At 51.6% G+C, this 19,225-nt stretch overlaps 1 protein-coding gene across 4 annotated transcripts in view; it reads left to right on the top strand.

Annotated features, from left to right (window-relative positions):
• Positions 1-19,225, top strand: part of NDRG4 (NDRG family member 4) — a 91,556-nt gene that overhangs the window by 8,835 nt on the left and 63,496 nt on the right. For all 4 annotated transcript variants that reach the window (XM_030582258.1, XM_030582256.1, XM_030582257.1 and 1 more), the window contains exons 2-3: positions 12,872-12,963; positions 18,719-18,763. In XM_030582258.1, the coding sequence (XP_030438118.1) occupies positions 12,895-12,963; positions 18,719-18,763 (114 nt within the window). In that variant the 5' untranslated portion in view covers positions 12,872-12,894. The remainder of the gene's footprint in view (positions 1-12,871; positions 12,964-18,718; positions 18,764-19,225) is intronic.

Raw genomic sequence — 19,225 nt, 5'->3', positions numbered from 1 at the left:
CAAGGCGGCTGTCGCAGCAGAGTCTTACTCCTAGTGTGTCTGTCAGCCAGGGGAGAAAGTGGGTCACTACTTTCTATTCACACAGGCAGGAAGGAGCCGTATCAGAACATGGTTAGCCCACAGCCATGGTTCACAGTTGGGTTTAAATACTAGGGCAGGGTTGTATCCCACCACAGATGGGATCTTGGAGGCCATTTCAGGGGTTAATTGGTAGGTGAGATGTCCCAAGTGGAGCCCACAGTAGGGGCATCACATCGAGTGTTGAATGCGTGGACTTTGCAGACCTGCAGAAAAGCTACTGAATGTGCTACCCTCCATTCTTATCCTGGATTCTGGGCCATTCACATGCTGCAATAATAATGTTTGATCTTCCAGTGTGCAGATTCCTCTTCAGCTCCGAACATCTTCACATCTGTGACTTGAAGTCTCACCCGTATCATCCCTGTGATCAGTACAGTTTTGGGTGGCTTTATTGTTTAGTATGGTAGAAGCCTCTTGGTTGGCACAGATCCTGACAGAAGGGGAAAAAAGCACCTGTTAAGTGATGCCCCCGGTCCTCAGAGGTTCGCAGGATGAGATCTGTTTGAATCACATAGCTTGCGGTAAAAAAAAGCATGAGAAGGCTAGAGAAAACCACAGGAAGGTAAGAGGAGCTTATGTAGCAGCCGTAACAGAGCAGGGAATCAGCGTGATGAGGACGGTGGAGTGGGAAACACGTGCTAGCAAACTGTGACTTGCTCCTGTTAGCTACATAAACTGGCTGCATGCACCACCTCCTGTGCCAATTAAACAAGCAAGGAACACCAATAATCCATTGTTTAGAGCCATTGAAAGATATTGAACTGAATCTCTGCCCCCAGCCATTGTCCCAGTCAGACAGGGGGAGAGATAGTTAGGTGGCTGCCATTTGAATTAAGCATGTTGCCTTGTTGTGTACTCCATAGTGATTGATGCAGGGCCCGGACGTCAGAAACACCTTGCAGTGAGTCAGCTCTACCTCCAGTACACAACCATAGCAGACACCATTATCCGAAGATCTCAGGGATTTACAAAGGAGGGCCAGTGTAACCATTTCTGTTTTACAGATGGGGAAAGTGAGGCATAGAGTGGCCAAGTTATTTGCCCAAGGCTACATAGCTAATCCATGGCAGAGCCAGGAATAGAATCCAGATCTTCTGGTTCCCAGTCAGGTGCCCTACCCAGCAGGCAAGCTGCAAATATTTCAAGCTTTTTGTGACTGCACTGTCTGTGTGGGTTCATGGAGCGGCTGGATGTGTATTGGTATGGGGAGAAGCCTGAAGACCATATCTGGCCCGTGCTATTTACAGAGAGCTGGGGGAGAGCGTCTTGAGAGCTATTGATGGGAAGTGGGTCTAGTGACCACATAAAAACAAGAATGGCTGTAGTGGGTCAGACTAACCGTCCATTAGCCCAGTATCTTGTTTTCTAACAGTGGCCAATGTGAGATGCTTCAAAGGGGATGAACAGGACAGTTATCAAGTGATTCATCCCATATTGTCCAGACCCCACATCTCGCAGCTTAGGGACACCCAGGCCATGGAGTTGCATCTTTGACCATCTTGGCCAATAGCCACTGGTGGACCTATCCTCCATGCACTTATCTAATTCTTTTTTGAACCCGGTTATACTTTTGGCCGTCACAACGTCCCCTGGTGATGAGTTTCACAGGCTGACTGTGCATTGCCTGAAGAAGTACTTCCTTGTGTTTGTTTTAAACCTGCTGCCTATTAATTTCATTGGGTGACCCTTGGTTCTTGTGTTATGTGAATGGGTAAATAACACTTGTTTCTTCACACCATTAATGATTTATAGACCTCTATCATATCCCCCCTTACTTGTCTCTTTTCCAGACTAAACAGTGCTTGTCTTTTTAATCTCTCCTCATATGGAAGCTTTTCCATCCCCATAATAATTTTAAAATATATCTTTCTTTGAGATGGGGCGACCAGAACTGTGCGTCATCACTGTCATCAATCCATTGGAGTTTGAAGATGATTGTCTTCCATAAAATGATAGCCAGCATGCAAGGTGTGGGTGTACCATGGATTTATATAGCTGCATTATGATATTTACTGTCTTACTATCTATTGCATTCCTGATGGTTCCCAACATTCTGTTTGCTTTTTTGACTGCCGCTGCACATTGAACAGATGATTTCAGAGAACTATCCACAATGACTCCAAGATCTTTCTTGAGTGGTAGCAGCTAATTTAGACCTCATCATTTTGTATGTATAGTTGGGATTATGTTTTCCAATCTGCACTATTTTGGATTTATGAACACCGAATTTATGAACAATTCATTTTGTTGCCCAGTAACCCAGTTTTGTGAGATCCCTTTGTAACTCTTCACAGTCTGCTTTGGATTTAACTATCTTGAGTAATTTTGTATCATCTGCAAACTTTACCACCTCACTGTTTATGCCTTTTTCCAGATCATTTATGAATATGTTGAACAGCAGTGGTCCCAGTACAGATCCCTGGGGGAGACCACTATTTTCTTCTCTCCATTCTGATAACCGATCATTTAGTCCTATCTTTTTGTTTCCTGTCTTTTAACCAGTTTCTGATCCATGAGAGCACCTTCCTTCTTATCCCATAACTGCTTACTTTGCCTAAGAGCCTTTGGTGAGGGACCTTGTCAAAGGCTTTCTGAAAGTCCAAGTACACTATATCCACTGGATCCCCCTTGTCCACTTTTATTGGCCCCCTCAAAGAATTCTAATAGATTAGTGAGGCATGATTTTCCTTTACAAAACCCATGTTAACACTTCCTCCAACAAATCATGCTCATCTGTGTCTGATAATTCTATTCTTTACTATAGTTTCACCCAATTTGCCTGGTACCAAAGTTAGGCTTACCAGCCTGTAACTGCTAGGATCGCCTCTGGAGCCTTTTTAAAAAATTGGTGTTACACTAGCTATCCTCCAGTCATCTGATACAGAAACTGATTTAAGTGATAGGTTACATGCCACTTTTAGTCGTTCTGCAATTTCATATTTGAGTTCCTTCAGAACTTAGGTGAATACTGCCTGGTCCTGGTGATTTGTTATGGTTTAATTTATTAGTTGGTTCCAAAACCACCTCTGACACCTCATTCTAGGACAGTTCTTCAGATTAGCCACCTAAAAAGAATCTCCCTCACTTCCTCTGCAGTGAAGACTGATGGAAAGAATTCATTTAGCTTCTTCGCAATGGCCTTGTCTTCCTTGAATGCTCCCTTTGCACCTTGATCCTTCAGTGGCCCCACTGATTGTTTGGCAGACTTCCTGCTTCTGATGCACTTACATTATTTGTGCTATGCACTGCTAGAGAGAAGGAGACCCAGCAAGCAGCTGACCCAGGCTGGAGCCTGGCCTGGGCTGTTCCACCGTGCATGCACTCTACTGTTTGCAGGGAAATGTAGGTGAGCTCTCGCAAGGAGGGAGGCTGCCATGTATTATGCAATGAGGCTGTATGGGTTGGGGCTCTTGCAATTGTTGTGGACTTGGGACCTAGGCAGGGTGAGAATATGGCTTTCACAAGCCTTAATGTACTGGAGCTGGGACTCCTGGGCTTGGTTCCTAGATCTGCCACTGACTCGCTGCATGAATCTGGGTAAGCTGCTTTGCTGCTGTATGCCTCAGTTTCCCCAGCTGTGAAATGGGGATGATCATTCCTTACTTCCTGAGGGTGCTGGCTGGCTGCATTCACAGTGTGCTGAGATACTATGAGATCCTGGAGTTGAGGTTTGCTCATTAACTGCTTGCCCAGCCAGCCGGACGTTGCCCTGCTGCTGTATGAAAGATCAGCTGCCTCTGTGGTGTCATGAACGATACCGACGTGAACTGGGGCTGGATGAAAATTCCCCAGCTGGGTCGAAGGTGCCAGGTTTCTTCCATATTGAGTTGTTGGGGAGACTTTTTTTTTTTTTAACCCTTCCATGGACATGGCACTGTCATTGCTGCTGTGGTCTGCTTGTCATGCTGCTGCAGCCGCTGCCTGTGCAGCATGCTCAGGTCAAAGCGGTTAAAGCCATGCTTGTGTCCAGTGATGGTGATGGGGGATAGTGATCAGAGAAAGGTCTGCATCACCATTCTTTGGGTTAACCAGCCATCTGTGCTTTGCATGCCTCCTGGATGCTCCCTCACTTAGGATAATTCCTTAGATTAAAATTACTTAAACTAGAATAGAAAACCCCTGGATCTGTGCTGGGCATGTGTGGGTCTTCATGAGGGCTGTGACGTGGTTTGGTCACAGAGATCTCCTTGGGACTGTCACTGATGTGCTGAATTTACCTCTGAGCCCATTTTCCCTGCCAGCTTGGGACTCCAGAGCCCTGTCTTGTTGAGCCAGACACGCTAGCCTGCTGCAACACAAACCCAGTGTCTAGACCATGCCCCCAAAGCTGCAGGCTTTAAGTGAAAACAGCTCAGCAAGTACTCCCATCTCCAACACCTGGGCTCCCAGTTCCCAATGGGATCCAAACCCTAAATAAATAAATTTCATTCTGTTTAAAGCTTATACAGGGTAAATTCATAAATTGTCCACCCTCTGTAACACCGATAGAGAGATAGGCACAGCTGTTTGCTCCCCCAGGTATTAATCACTTACTCTGGGTTTATCAATAAACAAAAATGATTTTATAAAGTATAAAAAGTAGGATTTAAGTGATTCCAAGTAATAACAGACAGAACAAAGTAAGTTACCAAGCAAAATAAAACAAAACATGCAAGTCTAAGCCTAATACATTAAGAAACTGAATACAGGTAATATCTCTCCCTCAGATGTTTCACTAAGCTTCTTTCACAGACTAGACTCCTTCCTAGTCTGGGCTCAATCCTTTCCCCGGTGTCCTTGTTAGTTCCAGCTCAGGTGGTAACTAGGGGATTTCTCATGACTGGCAGCCCCCTTTCTTCTGTTCCACCCCCTTTTATAGCTTTGGCACAAGGCGGGAATCTTTTGTCTCTCTCTGGGTCCCCTCCCCTCCCATCCAGGTTTAAGATGGATTCCAGTATCATGTGACATATTCACATGTCCTGTGAGACCCCAAGCCTCCATTCTTCCTGGCCTGACTCTCAGGAACCAGGAAGGCTTGCAAGTAAACAGAACCATTTATAGGTGATTGATTCTGAAGCACCCTTAATGGCTTCTACTTAATATGTTTACATCAGTAATACAAGTTTATATCTTATTCTCCTAACTCCAGAAATAGACAAAATACATGCAAATAAATGGGATGAACACACTTAGTAGATCATAAGCTTTGTAATGATACCTTACAAGAGACCTTTTGCATAAAGCCAATTATATCATATTTATGCTCATTAGCATATTTTCGTAAAACATTCTGGAGTGCCACGTCACAGGGGCTCCTCGCAGAAATCTCATTAACAGATGGCTGCATGCGCTGCTTGGGAAATGCAGCCCCCGACCTTGTTGGTAGGGCTGAGTTTACTGGGCCTGCGGCTCCATTTGTGGTCCAGTTTGTTCATCACGCTGTACAGCATTGGCTCCTTCTTGCTTTGTTGAGGCATTAATCACCTCATTATTGGGGTCGCCCTTATGGAAAAGGTCTGCAGAACTGAACAGAGAACTCTCTCTCCTGGACAGCCCATTGAGTTCTGTGGCAGGGGGCTCATTCCCTGTCAAACTCCAGAGGTTGATAGTGTCTCGTATAGAACCCTGTTAATGTCATCTTCTCTATTCAATTCCCCAGGACATTTCTGTAAAGGGTGACCATCGCAGTCGTGCCTAAAGCCTCCTATCAGCTGGGGACTTTCTGCTCTGAGTTGCCAGTGCTGGAACTAGAGCTCACCTGAAAAATTAGAATTTTTCTGTGGAAAATTTCAGCGAAAATGAAGAAAAATTGTTTTTGTTGACAGTTTCCTCTGCTGTGTGCAGGGCACAATGGCTGCAAGTGAAGCCCCGTGTCAGAACAGCTGGGGAGAGATTGGGCATCTAAAAATACGTCCCGCCTGCATTGGGTCATCCCGTTTCCATGGATACAGCTGAGCCACAGACTGTGTGTGGTCAGGGGCTTAGATGGGACAGGAACGATCTGTCTCCAGTGAAGTCCAGGTGCACTGATGAAGCCAGGTGCTTGTCCCTATAAATGACATGGGGTTACTGAGCCGGGAACACCCAGGAAACCAGCTGGCGCTGGCTAGCAGTCAGTGTGACTCTCTGGTACCCCCGTTAGCCTCCTGCACAGACCCAGGAGGGGATGGTGTGGGAATCAGTAGAGACCTTGTCTGGGAGCCCAGGGTTGTCAAAAGAAATCGAAATAGAAAAGATTCCCACTGGGAAGAGGAAATGAAGCCTAAGCCAGAGGTATCTGTCAACCACTTCATTGCTACCTAGTGCATCAGATCCATGGGGCAAAACATGCTTCTGGGATGTGTGGGTCTTGAGGGCTCTGCTCCTGACTCTCATCTCATGGCTGGGTGAATAGTGAATCCACTGAGGTCCATGGAGATACACCCATTTTGCAGCACTGAATCCCCATAGGTTACAATGTTGATTACAGCTGATTGACACTGGCATCAGTGAGATCAGAATGGACTCTGAGCCAGGGGGGTTCTAAGGTGTCTGTCACCCTGAGATGTAAGTACCATCCCCCTGCTTCCTCTGCAACCTGGCACAATTTCCTGAGTCCTGCTTCCCCTGCGGGTGCATAACATCGGCCTAAGTGTTATTCTCCTCAAATCTCTGATTCTGTCCAGCACAAGCGACTACGCCTGTGATGTACAGCTATCGTGCCAGGCTCCTGGACGAGTCCTGTGAAAGGGGCCCACGCTACTTTTCCACTTTCAGAGCCACTCCGATCATACGAAGCTCACTAGGGTCTCTGTGTCTGGCTCTCTTGCCTGGTGCTTCCTTCCTCTGTCTCCGCTCAACACATCCCCACCTGGGGAAACTTCCCCGGTCAGGCTTTTGGCAGGTTGGGCCTGCGCTTCTCCACTCTCCGAGGCTTCTAGCCCTCCCGTCCTCGAGGCTTCTAGCCCTCCCATCCTCTTGGCTTCTAGGTTGGCTTCAGAATAGGGGCAAATCCTGGCCCCACTGAAGTCCGTGGTGGAACTGCCATTGTCTTCAGTGGGGCTAGTACTTCTCCCCTGAGATCAACCCCTCCTTGGTACGGGGATATTGAAATTCTGTTGTACTGCAGGTGAGAAAATTTGGCCCTTGGTTACTCCTCTGGAGCACCCATAACCTCAGTGAGGTTGCATGGATGTAGGTTAGGGCAGAATTTGGCCCTTGTTCTTACAGTTTGTCTCCCTTTTGTCCCTCAATTCAAAGGACTTGACTGTCCTCTGACTTACACCAGTTCTGCACTGATGTGACTCCGGGTCAGTCCTGACATACAGCAGGGAATGGGAGAGGCGAATCAGGCTTCCTCTTACCCTCAGATGGCTGCCCCAGAACAGGAGGAAGGAACGTAGAGATTCTCCCTTCACTTAATTCTATTTCAGAGATGCTGAGAGTTGGGATTTCATCTTTAGCTCTGCTCAGACTTGAGCCTCGGTCCTGTCACTTCTAAGATAACCAGGATAATGAAGTATCAGAGGGGTAGCCGTGTTAGTATGGATCTGTAAAAGCAGCAAAGAGTCCTGTGGCACCTTATAGACTAACAGATGTATTGGAGCATGAGCTTTCATGGGTGAATACCCACTTCGTCGGCTGCCACGAAAGCTCATGCTCCAATACGTCTGTTCGTCTATAAGGTGCCACAGGACTCTTTGCTGCTTTTACAGGATAATGAAATAACTCTACCATGAGAAGCCTGGTATGGGCTTAAAGATGGGCAAATAGCACAAGACAGTTTGCATGTATTCTTACCCCCAATGCTCCTGTGCCTGATGCTTTCATTTTTTGGTTTTCATGTTGTGCAGCTGAATACTCCAGGTGAACGTGTTCCTCCCTGAGCTCTCACCTGGTACGTCTGTCTGCCCATCTTGGAGATCTTGGTTAGGCCTCCTGTTTGTAAGTTTTGGTTGTCCAATCAGGGAGCAGAAATTATAGCATGCTCAATGAGCGTCCAGTTGCACCCTGCTAAAAAGGAACGATGAATGGCAAGCAGCTGACAAGCGATCTGAGGGTCATGGGGAAAGCGACAACTGAGACTGGTAGCGAGCAGCAGCGGGTGGGGACATGAACACACAGACCCCAATCTGAATGATTCAGCTCATCTCTTGACCCTGCACCTTGCTGTTTGCTGGCTTTTCCTGTTCTGGGGCTGGCTGTCAGTGGAGCTGTGGCTATTGACATGAGAAGAGGATCTGCCCCTCTCTCTGTAATCAGCATGTGCCCTCGTGTCCGTGCCCTCTATCCCTCTTGGGGACATGCAGCAACAGGCTGCAGTTCCTTCCCCTGCTCACATGCTGTGCCACGGGGCATCTCCTGGGGTGCCAGCTTAGAGGTCTCCTGAATTCTGCAGGGTAACATGACACATGTCTGTCTAAAGAGACTAGGGCTTCTAATTGTGGCTCAAAAAGTGACTCTGCCAAAGTCAGTGTAGTTGCACTTACTTAAAACTCTGAATTTTGGCCCATGGGCCATGACTCCTCTGCTGTCATACCCATGGGCCTCCCTTGAGCAAAAGTTCCCCAATCCTGCCCGGTAGTGTGGCCTGTGGGTATGCACAGCTGTCTTAGGGACAGGATAAGACTCGGTAGCCCTGCTGAAGTCTCCAAACCGTCTTGGGGCTTGTCTCCATGGGAACGCCGTCCTGTTTTATGCCAAGGAGCCGTGACTGCTGGCAGAACTCTCCATGTGGATGCTTACTCCAGTCCAAAAGCAGCGTGTTTTGGTTTAACTCAACCCCTTCCAAAGGAGAGTAAGTTAAACTGCCTAATGCTACTGCTGTGCTGGAAAAAGATGGTCCGTGTGGGTAGTCACCCTAACCCACGATAGTTATGCTAGTTCCACTGGTGTTACTGGGAACACTTTCCTGGTAGACAAGCCCTTACTTAGGACCCCAACTCTGCGCTCTCCATGGCAGTGGCTCTCATTGCTCCCTTGCAGACCCAGGCCCCGGGATAGGGCAAGACTTGCCCAACTGCCAGCTGCTCTGGGGCGGGACTGCCCCCTCCTGCCCAGCGCGGGGTGAAGGAGCCTAGTGCAGAAATGCAATGGGAGGGTAATGAGTAAATGCCTTGTAATCGACAAACAAGGGCATCCTCATGCTGCTGCTCTGCCCTCTAACCCAGCGTTGTCTGCAAGGGAGTTAATCAATCTCAGCTACCTGACACCTCTCTGGGGAAGTGAGAGCAGGAGGATGTTTTGGCTCAGGCTATATATAGAGGGCGGAGAGTACAGAACAGTGGAGGCATCGAGCAGATGGTGTGGAGGGGCTGTGATGGCTCCCAGGTAGGCTTGCTTGTGTTTCAAGCCTGGGGCTTAGCTCAACAGATGGGGTAGCGGATCCATGGGGATTACTGCAGGCACTAGCTGTTGTGTGGCTGGAGGGCTCCGTCCTCTCTTGGGGGCCCCACACCAAGCGCTGCCCTCTGTATTCTTTGCAGCATTCAGGTGTGGGCGCGCCCCTTGAGGGCAGGCTTTTGTTCTGGCCCCGAGTCGTGTCCCTGCACGTGCAGCCTCCTTGTGCTGCAGCAATCCTGACGCATGTCCCAAGCCGAGCGGGGCTGGCCCTTAGCTGGGGGGCGGAGGGGTGCTGCTGGGCTGGGGCCACGTTTCATGGTAGATTGGCCACGTGTGGTCACAGTCCTGTGGCTCTACAGATGCAGGAGAGTTAGCGTGAAATTGCAGCGTGGACTCTACATGCTGAATGCCCTGCTGCTCGGTCAGTTTGATGCAGTCTCCTTGAAGTCCACTGTAAACTGTTGTGCAGTGGAATATTGCACTCCAAGGGTGGCTGTGGTGGGTGAAACAATTGGTGTATGAGCTGCTTTGGGAAGAGAAGTGCTATGTGCAGCTGAGAGATTAAACTTACCGGCAGCATCTCCCTACTGTGTCTCCCTCACCTCCAGGGTTTACGTGGGAGGCTCTTTTCCCTCCTTCCAAGATCTTTTGCACAGTTGAAATCTCTGTTTAAAGCCGTTCAGCTTAGCTTGGAAGCTCTCTGGGGGCAGGGATGGTCTTTTAGGTCTGAGATTGTACAGCCCCTAGCATGCCGGGGTCCTGGCTCATGTCTAAGACTCCTAAGCGCTGTGGTAATACAAATAATAAATGAGAATCCGGGCCCTACCAAGTCCACGGCCATGAAAAACTCCTCACGGACTGTGAAATCTGGTCTCCCCCAGTGAAAACTGGTCTTGTGTGTGTTTTTACCTTATGCTATACAGATTTCACGGGGGAGACCAGCGTTTCTCAAATTGGGGGTGCTGACCCAAAAGGGATTAGCAGGGGGGTCACAGGGTTATTTTAGGGGGGGTGGTATTGCCACCCTTACTTCTGCACTAGTGCCTTTGGAGCTGGGCGGCTGGAGAGAGGCAGCTGCTGACCGAGGGCCCAGCTCTGCAGGCAGCAGGGCAGAAGGGTTGCAATGACATGACCTGCCATCCTTACTTCTGCGCTGCTGCTGGCGGCGGCTCTGCCTTCAGAACTGGGCTCCCGGCCTGCAGCTGCTGCTCTCCAGCTGCCCAGCTGTGAAGGCAGCACCACCACCAGAAACAGCGCAGAAATAAGGGTACCCCTACAATAACTTTGCGACCCCCTCCCAACTCCTTTTTAAGTTGGGATCCCTACAATTACAACACTGTGAAATTTCAGTTTTAAATAGCTGAAATCATGACATTTACGATTTTTTAAATCCCATAACTGTGAAATTGACCTGGATGGATGGATGGTGAAGTTGGTAGGGTCCTGAGGATAATGCTCTCGCAGATCATTCAGCTATGGGTCGGAAGGTAACCATTGCTCAGCGCCAGCGATCTGCTCCAAGGATGGAGTTAAGCACAGACTTGGTGGAGCTGAGCAAAGGAAATGAAACTCTTGTCTTGTTGCTGACCAGGAGCTTGGGCCCAGTTTCTTGAGGTCCCAAACTGTTCGGGCCAGCTGAGTGCTGGCTTGCTTGGCTTCCACGTGTAACTGTTAAGAGTCAACAGGTCCCCATGGCTCAGATTCCAAACCAGCAACCCTGGGCCTTTCCAGCTGAGCTTTTTCTTCCCCCCTGAAACTCAGACAGGCTGCAGCTTTGTCCATGCACTCACGGGCGCTGATCTGGTTAATCATGCAAACTCCTTCATGGACGCTTAGTTAAGAGCAGCTTCCTTTCAGTTTAGCTTAGCCCTATTCCTACTCCGTGGGAGCTAAAGCGAATCCGCCAGGTTTCTGTGGATTGCAGCACATCCGCACCGCTTTTTTGCATCAGTTCAACTCACTCCACTTTCAGCTGCACCTTTCGTTGAAACTGGTGCAGCTTTTCATGGGGACACAGAGCAGAAGGAAGGATTTTTGTGACGCTCCCCACAGCCCGATCTGAAATGCCTGAGGTTTATGCAGCTGTAACATTGTACCCTGCAGTTCCCTAGATAATCTCGATTTATTCCAGGGGCTTGGACGTCTCAAACTCCTGGCTATTGGGGGTGACAGCTCCAGAGCCTGCAGAGCTGATGGCCCTGATTCTAGATTGAGCTGTCTGGGGTACTCACCTGACCCCCATCACCTGCGCACCCCTCACAAGTGTTAAGGCGTTTCTCCTCACAACACCCCTGGTGGGCAGGGCAGGCCTGTTCTCCCCGTGGTACAGAGCGGGAGTGGATGCACAGCGAGACCGAGGCCGAAAATGTCTTTAGGCACCGCTCTGCTCAGTGTAGCAAAGCCTAAGACCCAGCTCCACAAAGGTCCTTACTTCAATGGAAATAGGAACCTAAATACCTTTTCAGAGCTTGGCCTGAGTGACGAAGGAGCCTGGGCCCCTTTCAGTGAGATTTAGCTTTACAATGCTGAAGTGACTTAGGACAGGAGTGGTGCACTACCTAAATACTTTTAAAAATCCTGGCCTAAGTGACTTGGCCAAGGTCACCCAGGATGTCTGTGGCAGAGCACAGATTTGAACCCAGCTCTCCCATGTCCCAAGCTGGCTCCCTGCCCTCAGTGACCACTTGGAGGATCCAGCCCTGCTGAGCTGGCCCGGGTGGATGCTGACCACAAATCTGTCAGTGCTTGTGGGCTTCAGCCCTGAGGCTCCTCTTGGGCCAGCCAGCTCAGTGCAGTGTGCTAGGGCGAAGGCACTTAGCTCCTGGAATGGTGAGGGACGTGCCCCTCTTTTGGGTAATGGACTTGTGGCTGAAGCAAGGAGCTGGGGCGCGATTCTTCCTCCCAGGGAGCATCTGTCACCCAGTGACATGCAGGATCCCACGTGGGAAGGGAGGAGGGTCTCACAGGCTGCGCCCCAGGGTGCCCTCTCCTGGCAGAGCAGTTGGGTGACGGCGTCATGCCCATGTGCCCACCACCTGAAGGTGAGGGGGCAGCAAGCGACACTAAGCCTGTGACACCCTCCCTCTCACCATGGTGGGGATGTTCCCCACCCCCTCCCTGAACATGGATAGCGTGGGTAGCAGTAGTGCCAGCTTTACCCACCCCACCAATGCCGCCCTCCAGGCATGACTAGGGTCTGTCTCCACTGCCCAGTCAGTCCCTGGCCCTTCTGCCATGGCTGCCCACAGGGGGACGAGCTACTGCCTGCTCTGATAGCCACCATGTGCTGGGCACATCTGTCTCATCCTGATGCCACCCCAGATGGACCTGTCAGAGAGCTGATCCTTGGGGCGCACACAGCGGAGATCTGTGTGCTCCCCTCTATGGCTGGCCCTCGCCAGCTCCAGCCCAGAGCTTAGGCTGAAGGTCTATGAGCAGGAGGCTGGCTGCCTGGCAGCTGACTCGTGTGCTGGATTTTTTCCCCCCGCAGGACTGCTGCTGCAGGAAGTGACCATGGCAGGGCTGCACGAGCTGCGATTCACCGAGGAGAAGCCACTGCTGCGAGGCCAGGATACTGAGCTTGTGAGTTGCCTGCCTTCCCCCTCTCCGTACATCCCACCTGTCAGACGCCTTCATTCCTAACACGCGAGGAGGTGTTGATTGTACGGAATAGCTGCCTGCCCTGCTTTGCCCTAGCCTCATTGGAGCTGTTCACCCGGCAGCACCAGGTGTCTGTAATGTACTGGCTTTATGTGTGAGTGATGTTGCCCTCTAGTGGCTCAGCTGACAGGGTGGATAAGGGACCTACCATTGCTACAAGCTAGGGGAGGGGGAGCTCTTCTTTAGCTCAAATGCAGTGGATCTAGTCCTAGAATCATAGATTATTAGGGTTGGAAGGAACCTCAGGAGATCTAGTCCAACCCTCTGCTCAAAGCAGTAGCAATCCCCAACTAAATCCCCAAATGGCCCCCTCAGGGATTGAACTCACAACCCTGGGTTTAGCAGGTCAATGCTCAAACCACTGAGGGGAGTGGGTGGGTGTGAGAGGGAGAGAGAGTTATCCTCTTCACACACCTTGTCCTATAACCGTGACTCTACCAGTGCATTCTGGGATACACATCTGTCCCAAAGAGGCGTTACTAGGAGCACTGACTTTGGATAACTTCCACATGGGGATGCAGCTAGGAGGAGTGGCTGAGCTGAAAGTAGCTGCAGCGTTTGTCCACGCTGAAGAGAAACCACTGTAGGCTGGACTCGTTCAGCTCGATTTCCGCTAACGGCGTATATGGCTTTATGAGCAGCAAGGGCGCCACCACGTGGCCCAGCTGAAGGATGGTAGCTTTCACTGTGCAAGCATCTGAGCGTCTGGTAGCAGCAGGGCCCCTGCAGAGATGGCGGCCAAGAATCAAGCATTTGTCTGTTCCCAGTGTCTCCACTGCTCCCCTTGGCTCAGCCTGGAGTGCAGGCTGGCTGCAGTGATGGGCAGGCAGTAGGTTCTGAAGCAGATGGGATGGTGGACAATGCAAAGGCAGGAGATGAGGGCGTCTGGCTTCTACCACCATATCCTGTTCCTCAAAGGCTCCTTTCATGGCAGTCCATGTCCCATCTGGATTCTTGCGCCTTAGCTCAGCTGCAGGGGCTTATCTGACCGAATGCTGCAAGATCACCCACCTGCCCCTGCCAGGCCTGGGAGCAAGGGATGCCTCACAGGGGCTACCCCTGCCCCCGTGATCAGACCTTAGTAGGTCTCCACCTCTGGCAAAGCTCCCATTTGATGCCAGTCATGTGAGAGAGGAGTGGGAGGGAGGCTGTGTCTGGAAAGCAAGCGGGGAGGACTTGATGAACATCAACGAGCTGACTTCTCCCTGCAGGCTAGAAAGTGTGGGGGAGCCAGCCAGTCCAAAGAGCAGTGGCCCCAGGACAGTCTCTGAGGCCTGGGGGGAGGGGAGAACCCACAAACATCTTCCTGAGGCCTCTCACGGGCAGGTGGGTGCAAGAGACCGGCCTGGTGGAGCTGGGTTGATGATGGGGAATGGAGAGGGGGTTGGAATGACTCTCACTAGCTGGGTTTGGGTGGGCTTGTTCCTCGCCCTCCCACTACCTCCTGTGGCCTTCTAATGTCCCTTCCCTAATCCACCATGAGGACAAGAGCTCCAGCACGCCCTCGTCCTGTCTGAATGCTGACCTTGATGGGCCCAGCTTGGTCTCTGCCGGTTTCCTGGGTTCCCCCAGCCACACTCATGGGGGAGCAGATTCCAGATGAGAACTGCAAGGAGCCAGCAGACTGCAGCATTCATTGAGATGGTGCCTCCATCATTGCACCATCCTGCCTTGCTGTCCCCAGCTATGTCGTGCACCTCCAGCCTGGCCTGCAGCACTCCCTGCTACAGCAGGCACATCAGACGCTGTCCAGCCTGCTGAACTGTGGGTTGGCTCTCTCTGGTCGAAAGGCGATCCCCAGTGGTGAGGAAGGGGTGGGCCCCCTCTCGCTGAGCTGGTCTCCAGCATCCTACCTGATCTCAGGAGTTGAAAAGCTGCTTCGCAAAGCCAGCGTGTGAGCACGGACCTGCCAAGCTGGGTGTGTCACTGCCCGCGTGTCTGTGCTCATCTTGCTGGCCTTGTAAATCCGAGAACGGGAGCTGGAGGGCTGGGTACGTGGTGGGCAGGGCCGCTCGTCCTTGGAGCCTGCAAACGTTCATTCGCTTTGGAGCTGCACTGGGACGTGCCGCTGGGCTCTGCAGTGGTGCCCGGGCATGGCATATGGCTGGGTCAGGGATGATAAAGGGCTCCCAGAGAACCAGACGAGGCTTTGAACCAGGGGCTGCATCTCTGGATGTGCCCTTGAAGCCCTGTCCTCCAGCATTCCTCCTTTGAGGACTGTCTTCAGAGTCCTGGCATCAGAGAGGATGCTGGGACATGGAGTCTGAAGAGGTTTGACTTGGCCCCTCCTGCCTTTCGGACGTGGATATTTGCTCTGTGGGGGTGCTGCAGAGGAGCTCGCACATCCTCCTTATTGTGGGTGAGCATTGGATCTCTTATAAGGAAAGGGGTTTGCCCACGTGTCCATGGTCAAAATCTTCCACTCCTAGTGCTGTTGTGCTGGCGGCTGCCCCCCACCCCAGAGCTGGCTGCATTTCAGGGCCTGTGTGTGGCTTGTAAAGTTCTCTGGGACCCTTTGCAACTCAGGACCATCCTTTCAGCCTGTGGTTTGGATCTGGAATCTGATCTGATCCCAAACTCCCAAAGTCTGGACATTTGAGCCGGATTCTCCTCTGCCTTTCCCCTTGTGGAATTACTTACACCTGTGCAACGTGTAGGGTGACCAGATAGCAAGTGTGAAAAATCAGGACAGGGGGTGGGCGGTAATAGGAGCCTATCTAAGAAATATCATAAAAAATCAGGACTGTCCCTATAAAATCGGGCTATCTGGTCACCCAGCAACATGGGGCTTGGCTGCTGCCATTCTAATTGGTACTAATTGTACTGGTAGAAACCAGTCGCGCAAGGGGAAAGGCAGTGTTCTGGTCCAGGCTGTGACAGGCAGGCCTGAGTGACACAAGTCAGATCTGGATCAGAATTTCCACCAGGGGCAGGGGGAGTTGGATCTGCTGTTCTATCTCCAGCGAAAGGTGCTACAGCAGAGATGCTTTCCGCTAGATTTTCCAATGCTGGTGCCTACAGTCGGGCACTGGAGCTGCTTGGAGAATGGGATTTCTGTCCTGCCAGAAATCCTGACATCTTGAAACTTCATTTTCTTTGGAATCAGGACAGAGCTGACATGATCTCAGAACAGAAATCCCCAAATATTTAAATTCTGAAACACTGAACCAACCATCTCAAAATGTTTCATTTTGATAATGTCAGAACAGTCTTCTATAGACTTTTATTGTAATTGTACATAATTTTAAAGGGAACAAAGCCAGAAAGTCCAAACAAATTGCCTGGAAACCTTTCTGTTAAAATCGGCGCGTTCCAGTAAAACATTTTTATTTCAGCAAAACAGCATTTTTCTGCTAGACTGTTGCCTCATATGCTTTTCACCCTGCTATACTAAGCCTCCAAATAATTATCCGGAGCGTGCCCCCTCTCCCCCCGGGATTTCCAAACTAACAGGAGTTGTGTGCTTGGCACTTCTGAAAAGTGGGCACCTGACTTCAGGCCTGTACGTTCTAATCTTGGTGTCTGGGTGTCCACTTCTGTACAGCCAAGGATTGGGCGCTGGGTCCCCCAGCCTGGGGGTGCTAGTGTTCCTCTATCAAAACTGGGACGCTTCCTTGTCTTCCACCCCCACCAGTGCTGCCCCCCAGGATCCCGTCTCTGTAGCCGGTCCCGCAGGGGAGCGGTAAAGCTAGGGCCATGTCCTTGATGCCAAGAGGCCGAAATGTCTAGGAGGGCTTTTATTGAATGACAGGCTGGGGAAAAGAAGGCAGCGGGGGTGGGGGATGGCGAGGCCTGGCTCAATCAGCCACAGGTGCAAGGCTGCTGCAGCTGGGCAGGTGGCCAATGAAGACAGAGGCACTCTACCAACCCAGCAAGGGGTGGCTCCATCAGTTCACCCTGGCATGGAGGGGAGGGGAAGAACATGAACTCCTTCCTGGTGATAGGGGAGGGTGCACGGGGCAGCAATGGCAGGCTAGGGCCCTGGAACTGTGCAGGGGAGATAATCACTGCAGAAATCAGAGCAGGAAGCCTGTGCCCAGGAAGAGGTGTCCCAGCTATCTGGTGCGTCTGGGTCTCACGTGACTCCAGCCTTTGGTGTCTCTGCAAATGCACCCTGAAGTCTGGATGGAGGAGAGGCACATTCCTGCTGAGTTTTTGTTCCATCCTGAGTTCCCTAATACTGAGATCTCAAGGCTCCAGGAGTCCAAATAGTGCTCTCCCCCTCCCCCTCCTGCCCTTCCTGGTTGTGATGCTGGGGAAAGGACGGACGGGAGCTCCAAGCGCTTTCATGGGTAGGGGGGACTCGTGCCATGTCCAGGGATGGATGCTCTAAGGCTTCTACCAGGCTCAGGCCTCTAGAGGCTGCTGCCTCCCATCTCGTCATGCCTCCTCCCAAGTTGGTGCCACCACTGATGGACAAAGGTGTGACCTGGCTCCCAGCTGCTGGAGGCCCTGCGGGATGGGAGCCAACTGCTGACGCAGCAGAGCTCTGCTTTGTTTTCCATGGGGAGAATCTCCCTCCACCTAGTAAAGCATCCAACAGGAGGCTTCCCGAGCCACGCAAGAAGCCAGGAACCACTTGAGACGCCGGTGGGAGGAATCTTGCTTCAGCCTGTGCCCCTCCTTGTGCTCCTGAGCGTTCCCTGACTGAGCCCTTTGTGGAGCCAGACGGCAGCTGTCTCTTCTCTGTCCTGCTGTTCGTCCAAATGACTTTCAGAGGGCCCCTGAGGTGGGCTGCCTGTCTTGATGTTTCCAACCAGGCTTGTCCTGCATCCCTCCAGCATGCCGGGTGGGCCGCCTGGAGTCCCCATTACACTCTGAGCCGTGCGTCAGTACCGAATGCCAGCGCGTCATGAGGACGCACAATCCTACGGCTGAAACGCAACCCAGGCAGCATCTCTAATGCCCATGTGCGGATGCTGATCCAGGGCATGTGTTCGCACCCAGACAAGGGTGCAGAGGGCGGCCCAGCCGCTGCTGAATGGACACAAGCCCAGGTGCTGATGTGGGATGCTGGTGTAACCCCTGGTGAGTGTGTCCTGCTCTGGGCCTGATCCATCGACAATAGGAGTGTTACAACCCCAGCTAGGGAGCTTTAGCTCAGGCTAGCGCAGATTATGCTTTTAGCTCTGAAGGTCCCCAGTTTGGTCCCCTGTGTGTTGGCCAAGATGGTGGCAGCTGGGCATGTACAAAGGAGTGGGCTCACAAACCTTGGCGGGCACAGCTGCCAGGGTTTCCGTTCCGTAAATCCCTCTGACAGCATTTCTAGAGCTGATTGTGGCAGAGTTCACACCCCAAGGCCTGCATCAGCAGCAGGGGGTTAGCTGCAGAGCACAGGGCTTTGCTCTCTCAACGCCTCTCGGGTCAATTGTCCACTGGGACTGGCAGCCCCCTGCCTCTCTGATGTCAACAGCCTTCGGGCTGGCAGTCTCAACTGGCCTCTTTGCTGAGGTCCCCAAGATCCTTCCCAGCTTAGAGTGAGCGTGAATTCCCTCCTGGGGTGTTAGTGGAGGAGGAGGCTGTGTAGAGGCTCAGCAGAGCTCTCAGCGGGTGACTGGAGGGCAGGTGGTGGCAGTGAGGGGGTAGGCATGAGGCGATAGTGAGGTGTCTGTGTTACTGCTTCGTGGTGGCTGTTGTATGAGCTCTGATGGTTCTTTCTGGTCTGTTTCCCCTCCAGGAGCATTCGGATACGTTCCTTTCTGCGGTGGACACGGACTGGAAGGTAAGGCCCCTCCTCTGACTGTCTAGCCTGTCAGCCCATTCTCTGCGACCTGGGTGGGATAGTCGCATTCTGCCGATCGGCCCCGCGGTTCCAGCAATGGACTCCCCTGCTCCCTGACCAGTGCTACTGGGCTCTCCTCAGCTCGAGGGAAAGGAGGGAATGCTGCCGAGCAGCTGCCATTCGGTCCTCCCTTACTGGTGCACTTGGGTTCTGTGGCTAGTCACCAACTCTACGTGCCTGATCTTCAGGGGTGAGGGGGACAAAATGGCTTGTGCGGGCACATTCCCTGAGTGTGGGTAACTGATGTGGGGGAGTCAGCCTGGTTCCAAGCCTGAGGGTCTGCGTCTCTCCAATGCTAAAGGTCTCTTTGCACCTAACAATCAACGGGACTGAAGCCATGAGCTTCAGAGTGGCAGCTGGTTAGCACATTACAGTATTACGGTGCAAATGTGTGTGTTTGCA

This window comes from Gopherus evgoodei, chromosome 12 (assembly GCF_007399415.2).
Source record: "Gopherus evgoodei ecotype Sinaloan lineage chromosome 12, rGopEvg1_v1.p, whole genome shotgun sequence".
Taxonomy (NCBI): domain Eukaryota; kingdom Metazoa; phylum Chordata; order Testudines; family Testudinidae; genus Gopherus; species Gopherus evgoodei.
Note: the sequence above shows the minus strand (reverse complement) of the source record. Positions and strands in the feature narration are given on the sequence as shown.